General features: G+C 36.1%; 1 protein-coding gene across 1 annotated transcript in view; it reads right to left on the bottom strand.

Moving 5' to 3' along the window:
* Positions 1-973: 973 nt before the first annotated feature.
* The window catches only part of LOC129734917 (excitatory amino acid transporter 1-like), an 84,563-nt gene continuing 70,695 nt past the window's right edge, over positions 974-14,841 (bottom strand). The window contains exons 6-10 of the mRNA XM_055700330.1: positions 11,360-11,655; positions 9,630-9,863; positions 7,915-8,109; positions 6,336-6,470; positions 974-4,847 (exon numbers count right to left, since the gene is read on the bottom strand). Of these exons, the coding sequence (XP_055556305.1) occupies positions 4,643-4,847; positions 6,336-6,470; positions 7,915-8,109; positions 9,630-9,863; positions 11,360-11,655 (1,065 nt within the window). The 3' untranslated portion in view covers positions 974-4,642. The remainder of the gene's footprint in view (positions 4,848-6,335; positions 6,471-7,914; positions 8,110-9,629; positions 9,864-11,359; positions 11,656-14,841) is intronic.

The raw sequence follows: 14,841 nt of genomic DNA, 5'->3' as shown, positions 1-14,841 counted from the left end.
GAAAAAATATGAGCAATCAGGAAAAGCAGAAAAATGTGCAATGTCTAGAGAAAGGAAGTTGTAAAGAGCAAAGAAAAAGTGTTCATATAAAAATATATTGCTGAAAAATGCAGTTTTGAAGCAAGTACTTGTGAAGCTGTGCCAACCTCTGTAAATACAAATGGCTTTAAAGAGAGGAGATGATATAGAAAAGTTGAAATATTTCATTTTGACATTTTCCTAGCAAAATGGTTTAATCTGTTATTTCAGAATTTCAGTTCATTTTATAGCTGAGGGGTTTTTAATTTAAAATAGAATAAAAGTGATCCAGAAATGAGAGGATGTTTCAAGAAGTGGGAACAAAATACTTCATTATACCTGAAAGAAAGAGACTGTTCTTTTTTTTAAGCAATAAAAAAAAAAAAATGTTTCATGATGCCCTGGAAGAATTATTCTCCCCAGTTTTTCAGTTCTCTCACTGAAGTGAAAAATCAATGAATTATGCAGCCCTAGTTGTGTAATGAGGCATGCTGAAGAAAAACTTTGATTAGAGATGCAAGTGCTCCTGTACTAAAATTTTGGAATTTTAGATACTTCTGGGTATCTTAGAGACATCTAAGGTGCCAGGTAGGGGAAGAGGGGAAGGAAAGGGCTCACTGTGCAGGGTTATATCATCTGATTACAGTTCTCTCTGTTATCAGAAGGAATCTTGCTGCCTCACTGATGTTGCAAGTCTGAGTTTTCAGTTTGACATGGAGCTGTAGAAGTCTTTCTCCATCTCCCTCTTTATTATGCCATACTTCCAGTGTAAGACCATCTCTTAAAAAGATGACACAGAAACCTGGACATCAGTTCATCTCAGATTTTTTATCTTGTTCTGGGAAATAGTTGATCACACTATAAGCAAGTTGAACACACCTAGCACAGTCGATCACACTAGAAGCAAGATATAATTTTCTGTACCATTTCCACTGAAACTTTATTAAACCAAGCATGTTACAGTGTCAGTTGAAAAAAAAAATGCCCTAAGCATCAATTGTGCCTGCAACGGAACGCAAATATCACTTGTGCAAATCCAGTCCTTCAGAAAGGAAGACAGGAGCACTTTCCTGTTCCAGTTGTTGATTTTCCACATGCATGATCACTTTGCTTTATACTGGCCACACACTGTTACAGAGTCATAAATTCTTGCCTAAGAATGGTGTGGCTGTTTTGTACCCCAACTTCCAAATGAAAACACTGCTGAAAAATTATGGAATAACAGAGATCTTTATTCTGCATGGGGGCATAGAAGAGTGAGTGAGGCCACTGTGCCAGTAATACCTCCAAGTAATACACTAACTCTCTTTCATTAGCTCTTCCCATCATGATAGAAATTTTAGAAACACAAAGACTGAATGAATTAATCAGTAGATAAGTAGAAAAAAATTAGGAAAAATTATGCTCATGCGCTTTATAACACCATGTCTTCTCTGAATCTTTTTTTTACAAAAATGGTTGAACTCATATATTGTTTTCACCCAAGTACCGCAGACAAATTTATAAAGGACATTGTCCAGTGGTTTGTTGGTGTATGTTCAGGAAGGCAGGACTTCTTCCTGCCGCCTTCATCTGATACAACCAACATAGCTTTCCAGATGCAAGTGATTCAGCTTGTGCCTTTCTTTTATATCTTCCTGGTCCTTCTGACAAGACATTCACTTTCACTAGATGATAACTCTCCTAGCTGAAGTTGTTGCTGAATGAACCCCGACACCATCACAAACCACTTCTGTGAGAAAAACTGTAGATTGTCTAGGATGATTGTAATGTTGCAACATTGTAATACCCCAGTCAATGGATATATTTTGCTTCCCATGGCTCAATGACCTTTCTGAGTTTTGGACCATCTAATTACACATCTATAATGAACTGGCAGTTTTACAGTAGCTGACTCAATGAAAATATAAATGCTTATTTTTTAATATTTTGCTGATATCAATATGAATTTATATACTTGAATTTGAATGAGCTTAAGTTGAAATAACATTGGTTCTTTTAATTTTTAATGGTCCTCCCTCTACCCTTCCTTGCTTCCTTTTGTCTGTGCAGTTTCATTTATTTTTGATCATGAAACCGTAAGCAGGTATTTGAAGTGAGGAAGCCCTGTTATATCAAAGCCCTGCTGTATAAAATGGCCTGGAATGCCTGAAATCCCATATTATGAGTTTGTTTGCTCTCAGTTTGTGTGAAGCTTCTGTTACAGAGCCTTTGAAAGAAATCCTAAATGACAGAAAAACAGTAATGTAAAACTATTTTTATTGAAAATACATCTACAAAGTAATGTTTCTCAGTCCATTCTGGGTGCATACCAATGCAAAACCAATGAGAGATGGGGAAGGGAATTCTATAATATCTGATTTCTGTAAGAAACAAAGTTAGTATAAGCAAAGATCACATTATTTGTGACACAATTCATTTTTTTCAGTTGATGTCATAGAAAGACAGTCATTTACATTGTCTTTGCAATGTATTTCCAAACAAAAATTAAATTGCTATGCCATGAATTCTACAGTTAACATTTGTGTACACATTCTGAAAACAATATCTATATAAAAATATCTCTAATTACATATCAGAAAATATCTGTCTCTATCCTACATTTGCATTCTGTTAGCAATAAAACCCCACCCCATACTTATTTTCTTTCAGTCAGAGATTCATTTAGAGCTTTATAGGTTTGACTGCTCAATACTCTGTATTAAATCTTGCTCACTTAATTTACTGGAAAGTTCCTGCTAATATTGTCTGGATTACTCAACTGGAAAAGACAGGCAGGAGTTTTCAGCCCTAAATAAAAGCCTTGCCTCATTGCTCTAAACATGGGAAAAGGTTTGTCTTCAACCAGCATGCTGACTTTTTTCACTACAGTTACTTATGCATCATATTTATGTTCTTTTAATGACAAGTACAACATACTGAATATTTTTTGTGTGGCAGCTAGGACATTGCAAGGGCATCCTTCATTTCTATCAGAATTGTTTGGTGATGGGAGGGAGAAAGAAGAGAATTAAATATTTAAATAAAAAAGATCACTCAACCTATTGTGCCTTTTGATTAATATTTCTTCATTCCCCCAACTGTAACTGCATTATAAATCCTTCCAGTTTAACCTGTATAATAACACAAGGCAAAAAGGAAAGAATACATAATGTGTATTTCTAAAAAAGGGCTTCATCAGGAAATAACATTGAAATGAACAAAAAAAGCCACAGGATTGCAAGTGCGTTATCTCCCTTTTTTCATTCTTTACTTATCTATTCCCTGAAAGAAACCCACAATATTGCGCTTTAAAATCCTTTCTAATTAAAAATTCAACTTTTTTAATACTATTTACTATTTTGAAATTTATATATTTTTCCTAGTAAAAAGTAAAAAAGCACCCATTGCTTTTACTTTCTAAAGAGTTTTCTTTTCGAGATACTGCTGATAAACACACAAGGATTTCAAAATTTCGCATTGACATAGGGAACCATCTTCTCCAGATGGAAAAATGTAAATTCAGCTAATAGCTTTATAATTTATCAGTAGAATGACCAAGCATTTGGGAAGTTTCCAATCAGAAAACTTCCTGTTGGTCTCAGAGATTCAGATTTAGAATCCAGTCCCTTTAGGATCTGAGCATCTCACCCTTCTGCATCTTCTGCAGAGGGTTGGTACTGCCTTTTTATTTGTTATTGCTTATTAAGTAGATAATAAGCATACCCAGAGCATGCTATCTTTTTTTTTTTTTCAAAGAGACATGAAGACATATTTTCTGTTCCAGAGTCAATACAGCCTAGGGCCTTGCACCTACAAAAACACACAAAGATTGTTCAACTAGGTTGTGATGTTGAAATTAAGGGGGCAAATACAGAGTGTAAGTACAATACATACATAAATGTTTGCAAGTCAGTGGGAGCTGACTAGGCTAAGTTTTTGTCAAGATCAGCTGAGGCTAATGAAAAAATTGTCCAGATAAAATTGCTTTCTCAGAAATATTTCAACTCAGCTAATAAAAATGCTCATTAGGGGTATTTTTTTCTTTTATACACCTTCTTCTCTTTTATCCTTTCAATGAATGTCCTTTTTATTGTCCTGCTAGTATTTGAACAAGGATATAACACTAGAGAAAAAAATACCACATAAAAAGCAAAAACCCAGTTAATTTACTTAGCTGGTTGCAGTTATCAAGTTAGAAGTATTGATTGTGTGTTTATAGATGTTAGGAATTTTGCAACAGGGATTTAAAAAAATAAAATCATTTTCAGGCTCTTTTATCTGTTTTTACTTTATAGTTTGTTTTTTTTTTAAAAAAGAATAAGATCACATTTACAGGACTGAGTAGGATATACAGTGATTATTTTTTTTTTTGTTTAATTGACAATCTCTATTTATTTATCCTCAGTTAGCACATGTCTAGCAGGACCAGTGTTGTTGCCTGTTAATTTATTTTTTTTTAAGTGGGAAGCCAACATATCTAACAATCACTGCTAATTTGGAATATATTTTCATTAAATCTTTCCAGTACTAGCATAAAGGGAGAAAACAAGGAATAAGTGAACTTGGTGAATTCAAGATATAAATGGCTGGAAAAAGTATGTGTTTTCCACACTTATAGTGTTGGACTCATGCTTTATTTACCCTACATCTTGGTTTCACTATCTAATGGTTTCTCACTCTCATTTTCTTGTGAGATCAGTTGGTATGGTTTCTTCATTTCATTCTCCTCTATCACAGAATTACCCATCTCAGCATCCCTTTTTTTCAGCTCATGCCGTGATAAATGTTCAACAATTCCTGCTCCAATGGAGTCTCCCAAGACATTGGTAGTGGTACGGAGACGATCCCTAAGTAGAAATAGTAAGTTAGCCTTGACTTGATCACTTGTTCAGGGAAGCATGCAGACTAGCTGTTAAAATGGCCTTTAAATAGCTACTAGATGATTCAGCGATTTTATGTATATTAATTTATCTGTTAATTAATATTCATTAACTGTTAATGCCATGATTCCTTCTACAGAAATTAACAAATATACTAGGATTTGGAGTCACAAAATGTGTTAATACTCTTGGCAGCTTCACAGCAAGAAACAGCTGTGTGATGAGGATGACAAATGAAGCATATGGCAGATGCTTCTTGGAGGCATTTCTATACTCTGGTGGTTTGGGTTTATATCCTCTGAACATGTAAGCCAATGAGAATCTTCCTTCTTAGGGTCATTTCCCTCCTGATCCTAAACTACAGTCAATAATTTAGGTGGAATTCTGCTAAAATTATTAAAAGTAAACTACAACAATTCATCTGTCTTAGAGGGCTCTGCCCAGAAGATGTAGGAGACATCTTCACCAGGAATGACTGGCACTGTTAATCAATAAGCGTCTACCTACATGAGGTTGTGGGCATGTGGTTAGAAAATCATAGAATCATAGAATCATAGAATCATACAATGGTTTGGGTTGGAAGGGACCTTTAAAGGTCATCTAGTCTAACCCCCCTGCAACGAGCAGGGAAATCTTCAACTAGATCAGGTTTCTCAGAGCCCTGACCAACCTGACCTTGAATGTTTCCAGAGATGGGGCATCTACAACCTCTCTGGGCAACTTGTTCCAATAATCATTTGAAGACATTACATTCTGATAATGACATGGGTAACTTCTTACAGGGATCACTTGACAAGACTGAAGGGTAAAAGCCTCTGGAAACTATAACTAATAGGAGTTAGTTGAAATAGAAGTTGGAGAAAACTTTCTGCCTTTGATTTAGTTCCTGGACCTAAGGGATTTCCCCATATATCAGCAGGTGTCAGTTAATCTTTTACAGACAGAGGAATGGAAAAACTGAAGGACAATACATTGTGGTGGCTGTATAAGAGTTACACAACTGTTTTTCAATTCTGTGTCCATGGGGTAGACATATGAACTTTTCCTGGATTAGATAGTCAGCAGGGCTGCAATGAACTGGGTTGGGACTGAACCAACTCTGATCCTGATTGATGGAAAGGTTTTCATTGACAGTCTATGAAAAATAGAAGACTAAAGAAATTCTTTGCTGATTGAATTACAGTGTGTCTGAAAGTTTTCTTAGTATCCCAAGGACCCAGGATTCTAAGTAACCGTTTTGCATGCAAGAGGAACCATCATCAAGTAACACCCCTCACCAACTGCTCTAAGAAAATGCATCAATTGCAAGAAATTGTGATTCTTTTTAACACTTCTTTCCAACTGCCTTCCACAGCAAAAGAAGTACACCACTGATCACAGTATTGCCAAAATGTCCTTGACTATTGCACTGCTAAATATGGTCTAAGCCCTTAGTGACTCCATAAAAATACTTACAAGAACCAGTCCACTGCAATGATAAGAGTGATATCATCTGTAGGCAAACCTACTGATGTAAGCACAATGACCATGGTGACCAGTCCAGCTTGAGGAATCCCTGCAGCTCCAATACTGGCAGCTGTAGCTGTGATGCTGTGCAAAGAGATGGCAAGAGCAATTAATTGACTTCCATAATAAACTGCCCTTATCATCTGGCAAACATTAAAAACAGATATGAAGCAAGAAAGCATTTGCTCAGTAGTAAAGAAAAAGATGAGCTCAGTCCCTAATCTGAATGCTACACAGCTGCAGGGGAGTGTGGATCTTAATCCAAAATGTTTACCCTAAACCTTTATCCAGAACCCTGGAAACATGATTTTGTTAGATATTAAATCCCTTACTAGATGCTAAGGGACAGACAAAAACATTATAGCTACATGCCCCCACCCATTAAACAAACTCACTCCACAGTCTCAAACATGTTAAAAGAAAAGCTGTCCCGGCAGATCTAACACAAGTACTTTTATTCTGTCCATCTCACTATAACTTCATGTTAGGTGAAGTATCTGTCCTCCAGCAGTTGGCATTCAGCCATCAGAAAACAGAAAGCTGACAGAAATTCTGAATCATACAGTCTAGTAACTTGATAGAAATATGCTTGTTCACACCTAGTTTAGGAAGAATTTGTTTTATCAGGTGATTTGGCAGGGAGCAGCTCTAGTACTAATGAATGTGGAACTATTGCCTCAGAATATGAAGACAGTGTTTTGCCTTCTGTTGAAAATTGAATTAAGCTGGATATTTTATGGAGAGAAGCACTTCTGCCTGAAAATCTTGTACATTCCCAGTTCACCACATCTGAACTTTCAGTGTTTCTGAGTGATAAAATGCCTGTCTTTGTCCTACAGTGTCCCCCTCTCCCCTTGCTGACATTTCTTTCTTCTGCACATGTACCCATCACACTTTTCTCTTAAACTGTTTGAGTAACATAATAAATTAATGCAGATCAGTTATCATCGAGTGGTACTTAGTGGGTTGCTTGCTGTTCTATTATTTCAAACATGAAGGCTTGTGTGCTTGAAAACATACCTATCTTCTCCACCTCTATCAGCTGGTGTAATGAAAGGCATTTGCTGCTCCTTACACAGCTTGCACTACTTGTATCCTGAGACCATCATGACTAGGAAAATACTACCTCTCCTAACATTAGCACTGTAGCATGCCACTGTGATGCTCTTGTGCTACTGCTTTGTACATGCATTAGAAACTATCTGGTACTGATTGCAAGTCTACAGCTCCTGAAAGCTGCATGAGTTCTTAAGAAAGAAAAATTAAGTCAGTAGAAACTGTTCTTGTTGACTCTACTAAGTCCAGTGATAGGTGTGTCATGCTACAGTTTTTTAAAGGTTTACCTAATAGAGAATATGTGCGGGAGGGCTTCTTCTGTGCAGATATAAAACATTACAGTTATTCAGTTACTGTTGCAGTTCTCATTTTTAGCTCTAGATGCTTTTTTTTCTTAATTCCACATATAATGGCAAAAAGGAGTCATCGTAAAAGTGCTTTTATTAGATGTAGGTAATAATGGCTTCTGTACCTGATTGTGATAATTTGTCCAAAGTTCAGATCAAAGTTGTTAACCTGTGCAATGAAAATTGCAGCCAAAGCCTCATATAAAGCAGTTCCATCCATATTAATTGTAGCACCAACTGGGAGTACAAATCTTGTAACTCGCTTGTCCACTCCATTTATTTCTTCTAGGCACTTAAATGTAACAGGTAGTGTTGCAGAACTGAAACAAAAAGAAAGAAGGTAATACATGATATAAATTCTACAAAGAGGGAATGAAAAGAATGTCATGCTTTGTGATGGGAAGATAGAATGTCCTAATTGTCTTAATTTTTATGTGGTCTACCAGAATATTTTTTAAAAAAATGCCAAGGCTGGATTTAAACACTTCTAATGATGGTAGTTCTCCTGATACTCTTGGAAAGTTTTTCCAACGGTTAATTACTGTCTGTCTCTATGTAGTCTCTAGTCTGAATGTGTCTAACTTCAGTATTTTGTCACCAGATTTTGTTATACTTTAGCATGCTAGGTAGAAGAATCTATTTAAAAATTACCGCTTCCCATTTTTTATGTCATTGAGTTATGATTGAACCACCCCTAAGCATTGTTTTCCTGAATTTATACAAATTAACCTATTCAACCCTTCAGTAAACAGCATGTTTTATCATCTTTATTTGCTGGCTCCCTTGGAAAGGGCATTCTGATGGACAATTACATTATTTTACTACTTGTGGGTCAACCCAAGTAGGCAGCTAAGCAGCACACAGCCACTGCCACACTCCCACACACACACCCAAGTTTATTTTCTCTTTAACTATGTTAACTGGCATTAGTTATATTATCTTCCTTTTAAAACAATTATTAATCAAATATCCTTTTAGGCATTCCACAAATGTGCAAGGATTGACATTAAAATTGTCCCTCCCTGCCCATTAATATACTGGCATAATTTTTTTAAGTCCTAAAGAGCTTTTTCAGTAATACCAGACTTAATCAGATTCTACATTAATAGTCCCAATAGTGTCTCGTCCAGATCTTCAGAATAATCCCAAACACCAGGGTCTTGAATTTAATTATATGGCATGGCTGACTGAAAACATCTGTCTTTAAGAGTTGCTTTTAAAATCTATTAAAATGGAGTGTTTCATGAAAGGTCATATGGTGTAGAAATATATATTTGATTACAATAATGTTTCTTTTCATCATAGATGCAAAGAGGTTTTTTATTCATATGAAGTCCCTATGATTTCAGCAACAAAGAGCAAAAATGGCATTTCTATTCCATTTCTGATATCCATCATTGCCTATCAGGATTTTGAGCACAGAATGTCACCTGCCAAGAAGGGCTCTCAAGTGCTCTCAGAATCCCCTCTGAATCTTCCTGTTTACCACTCCATTTTGCCACACACAAATGTAAAACCTCATGCCAGCAGCATCCTTTATCAGCAAACCATTACAAACTACTTACAAATCTCAAATACCAAGGCTAATCAAAGTCACAAGGGTTCCAGCCATACAGTCTGTATCACCAGACCTATTTCACCTCTGTTCAAGGGTTCTTATAGAAAATAGACTTAAAGTCAATATAATGATAATAATAATTTCTGTTGGAGAGCAGCAGAACTGAAATAAAGTGCCCAAGTGAATATTTGAATAATGAGCTAACCAATTACATTAGGAAAAATTGTTTCTCAAACAAAAAATATTATTAAAAACATATGGCCTTAAAATATTGTATTATACCTGGAAGACGTTCCCAAAGCTGTGACTAATGCCTGGATTAGTCCTCCAATAAATAACCAAGGGTTCTTATGAGTGATCAGGAAGTAGAGAAGAGGTAGGACAATGACAGCATGAATTAGCAAACCAATGATAACTGTTACAGTATACATGGCAAGCTGACCACCGATCACACCCATATCTTCCATCTCAACAATTTTTCCAGCAATCAAGAAGAGGATTCCAAGTGGAGCATACCTGCAAATAAGAAATCAAATTAGTATTACACTGAACAAAGTAGAAATTCACTACCCCATCCATACCTTTTGTGTTTATACGCATGCATGAATGTAGGATTTTGCTAGTAGGCTGACTGTAATTATTCAGAAGCAGCCCAGGAGTTTAACTCTTTAAATCTTAACAGTTTAACCTGGATGAAACTACAGCAGTGAATGTTTCTGATATGCTTTATTGGATTCAGGATCTGGTAAGTATTTCAAGAAGATGTATAGCATGCCTTTCAGACATGTAGGGAGATGAGCTCCCTTTGGAATTCAAGTGTCATATAAAAGCTAGTTTAGCCAATTCTGTTATAATTCTGTCTGTATGAATGAAGGCTCAACCAACATAGTTGGAGACTATGCCAATTGCCTAGTTCTATTATCTCTCCAGTGTTGTTTCTCATATTGTTGGGGAAGGAACCCACACAGAAGGCTAACTTCTGATGATTTCAAGCTGCTTCTGACCATGCCCCATTTTATTCAGTGGGGCACTGGATAAATACTTTAGCACAAAGCCATCTATATGACAGAGGTTAGCTGCATTGCAGGGCAGTAACAAAGGTGGTATATTGCTTTTTCCTAAGTTACCACTAACTAAGTTACCACAGAACAAAATTTATCCAGCATATCTCAATTTGACTTTCATCCATCAAATCCATGTAGAAATTTCTCAGAAGTAATAATTCTCATCCACTGATTTATCATCTTAAGTGAGCTCATAAAGAAGGAGAAAAGATTTTTGCTTTGTATAGATGTTTCCTGGCAAAATAGAATTTTACTTACTGGGAAAAAAAATACTTATTTTTAGTTTTGTATCTAGTACTAAAACATACATGTGTGTGTTCATGGTTAGATTTTTACATGTTTGGAGTGGATTGATTGTTTTCTGTAGTAAAGAAGTCAAAAATACATAATTTCATTTCATAATTAACCTTCTGCCTGACAAATAATGAATCTTCATTGTTGAAAAGACTTCATACCTAATGTTCGAATTGGTGAGATTATGTGTATCTGTAAGCAGTGCAGCTAGGACATACATATACATATACACTACACAACTGCAGGAAACAGTTGTGTTGGAAAGTAATGATAACAAGGTCTTGCTGTGTAAAAATAAGATTATGGGAGAGGTTTGTCATTTTCCTTTAGTGAAGTCAGAGTAGGTTATAAGGAAACTCTGATAGCATACTATTGTGATCTCTGTCTTTATGAAGACATAGAATGGCTCTGTATAAGCTCAGCAAATTCTGCCATATACCCTGATTTTTTCATGTCAAAAGCTAAACACTCTGAAAGAATAGGTATGTTTGGGCAAATTATTGATATACAGAATTGCAGTTCTTGGGATCATTTATGAAAAAATCTACAAGGTAGTTAAGATCTTGTCTGACTTCCTGCCAAACAGACTCTTGCTATCCTGTGAGTGACTATGATGAAAAAATATTGATGGTAATTTATCAAAGAGGCACTTACCACATTATTAGAGCGACCAATCTCATGATAGCCTCATTTAGGCTATCAAAGAAGTCTTTTAATTCCTGACCTTGCTCCTTCATGCTTCCAATTACCAGGCCAAAACTTATTGAGAAAACCACCAAGCCAAGGGCATTCACTCCATTTACAGAACCTGGAACAGGAACTATTTCCTCTTTCATTCGAGTGAGGGTTTCCATTGCTTCTGACACATTACTTAATATGGAAGCCACTGTGGATGTGTCATTGGATGAAATATCTACTTTAAACATTCTCTTTTCATAGTTAGTTTTGAACTGGTAAGACAAAAAGAAAAGAAAGAGGAATTCTGTGAATTATAGCAAACAAAGGTAAAAATCACACATTATTAATTACTATTGTCGGACATTTGAATTCTTTCTGTAATATTTGTTGGTAGAATGTACTGTTATGTAAACCTAGCTTTCCTGAAGGCAACAAAAATCCATATTAACTTCAAGAGCTAAAGCTTCACCTGTAGCTTCCAGAACTCACTTTCTCATAAATGTCACAGACAGATTTGTCATGCTCATGAGTTTTGTAACAAAACTATTGATTCTTAGTTTGCATTTTTATAAATAGTTATTTTTCCCAACAACAGTTTCCCAACTGTTAAATAGATAGGCTTTTTTTGGCTAGTTGGAATATTTTCACATGCTCTGGAGTTTCCTTTTTCATCTTTTTGAATTAGAAAAAATTAGAGTGAAAGTAACTGAAATATAACTCTTTTTTAATTTGCTATGGCAAAGACATTAGTTTTCTCTGCTTTGCAGAAACAAATCACCACTTTTCTTAATTAAGAACAGGGTTCTACCTTAAATGGTTCCATTATGGAATGGGCAAATCAATTTCAAAATCTCAATACGCTCCTAAATGTCTGCTTTGAAAACCAGTCTTTCACCACCTAATGCTTTTCTGAAGAGAAATGTGTATCCTGAATATTTCTCTCTGGGCTCAAAAAGCCCTAAAGTCACATCCTGATTAAATCCTCTTGAGCAAAGAATTTACAACTAGTAAAATGTTCCTAATATATCACAGGATGCTAAATACGTTATTAAAGCAATGGAATGCTGTTGACAAGGTTATTCAGTAATTTTGGATTTTTATTCCTTTGGGCCTGCTAACACCACCCCCACCCCCCAAATATTAAGTCCAGGAGCTGTAGTATTATTAGCAATATTTGGAGACTGTTGCACACTCTGAAATTATTGAGTGAAATGGAGTACTTATGAATAAGATGGGAAACCTGAATATCAGCATCTAGCAACACTGACCTAATTTTCCACACCTGAATAGTTTTGATGCAGTCCTTCCACATATTTGCTGTATCCCCTGAAGGCTTTAATTCTTTCAGAACTTTGAGTAATCTTGCTTAGAGGACATTTATGGAAAATTTCTGAATAAGATATAGCAGAACAAATCTCCATGGAGGTTAGATATTCTTGAGTTTTAAATGAAATTTGCTAAAAAGTTTAAGATTTGTGCTGTGGTTAGAGTAGACAGCTGAGCTGTTCCAACAGTTGGCTGACATGGAAAAGCACAGTTCCACTTCCTCACCTGCTCCCATCCAACCTGTGATAATTTCTCCTCTGTGTTAGTTCTAGTTCGATCTGTCCATGAGCCAATCCTATGCTTTAAATTGGCAGAAAACTTATCAAGCAAAAAAGTGACCATTTTTTGGTAAAGGCTATGGAGGTGAATCAGCTCACTGGGGAATCAGATGAATGCCAGAGAGGGTGAAACACTGAGTATACAGCCAGGAAAGGATGGATGGGATTTCCTCTTTAAGTGACAGAGAGGTATTAGAGTAGAAATTATCTAGAAGTTATCACTGAAGGGATTTTATTTCAGTCATCATAGGAGTATTAAAATACTGCCTAACACTGTACATCAAACACTTTTTTAAAAAAAAAATGTGTGTGGGTATGATACTTGTATGCTATGTATATTTTTATTACTTTTTTAAAGTAGAAAAAAATTAGGTAAAAATTCCTTAATACAAATATCTGAAGGGTGTAATTATGATGGACTTGCGAGCATGCAGATTAGACAAACATGAAAAAGCAAGCTGCTTAATGAGGACTGAAATTAAAGCCTAATTTCTTACCATTTTCCTATTCATTTCCTACTTTCCCTAGACACATCATAACTGATTTCATCGTGATGCTCCTCCATTACCCTCAGGTCCTTCACTTATTCCTATCCATTTGGCTAGGTCAAAAGCAACACATGATATGGCTATTAGTGTTAGATGTGCGCTGCCTGGCTGAATGGCTGCTGCTTGTTGGAACAGGTTAAGAGCTAAATCATAAATTGCTTTTCTTTCAGTGGCAGCACAATTTTGATTTCTCTAAGACTTGTGCCCCCTCCCTCCTCTGTCAAATTAGGTTGGAATTAGCCATTGGGCTCGAAAAACTATGACAAGGGACTGAAAAAAAGTTGGGCAGCCACAATCACATGAAGTTACTTGTAGAGGAATGAAGGTGGGCTAATTAGCATTGATAATATACAACTGTGGGCTGGCTTCAGGGGCAGTGGGTTGGCTGATGTAGATAAGGTGCAGCTGTGGCTGGTTCTGTTTAAGTGGTTTGGCAGCCAAAGAAGAGAGAGGAGGAAGAAACAGAGAGAATGCATGCTCTGGGTGAGGAGAGACTAGGAGAAGGCAGCAGAGGGATTGGTATAAAGGGTATGTTGGTATGAGATGGTAAAAGACTTTATTGCAGCTTGATAGTTTTGGTAGTGCTGTGACAGTTACTTACCTTTAAAAAACTAGTTAGAAATCATTGTTAGTTATAATAAGCATATTCCTTCTTTTTTGTGCTGATACTGGAAACTATTCTCAGCAGGAAGATGCCTTTAATCTTCTATTTATTAACTCTCTTTAAGGATATAATATGAATTTTTAGGACCTTACTTAGCAAAATCTGGTTTTGTTTCAGCTAGACTGGTACACAGAAATGTAGATCTTATCTGTTGACTCATCCTGTTTGTCAGACTTAAGTATTCAGAAATGTTAGCCTTAGCCTAGGGAGAATAATTTTTCTAGAAACCTTTCCAGAGCAGTGGAGAAACAGTTTGGCATTTTGAACTTCACTCTAAATAATCTAAGCAACAGGAATCGGGGCAACTTTATTTGCTCTGAAACAGTTGTTTGAGCTAGTCTGTCTTTCATTATTGCTAAATGAGCTTAAGGATAACTTTGTGGATGTCTGCTGCCTTATGCTCAAAGTTGTCTATCAAAAGTTATGAGAAGGTTCCTGATGAAGAAAAAGGAATTAGGGAAGACCAAATGTGAGAAACTGAAAGCACATATCTGACAAGGAAAAAGCGTAGGTTGAGGTTTATTCTTGTTAGTGCTCTTTCAGATGACAGTTAAGGCAAAATACAGGTTTGCTTGACCACCACAAAACAAATGTACTGTGTGTGGAATGGTGACAAAAACCAACTGTTTATAGAAAGTGACA

The sequence above is a fragment of the Falco cherrug genome (assembly GCF_023634085.1).
Source record: "Falco cherrug isolate bFalChe1 chromosome W unlocalized genomic scaffold, bFalChe1.pri SUPER_W_unloc_1, whole genome shotgun sequence".
Classification (NCBI taxonomy): Eukaryota; Metazoa; Chordata; class Aves; order Falconiformes; family Falconidae; genus Falco; species Falco cherrug.
The sequence above is the reverse complement of the archived record's forward strand: the minus strand, read 5'-3'. Positions and strand labels throughout refer to the sequence as shown.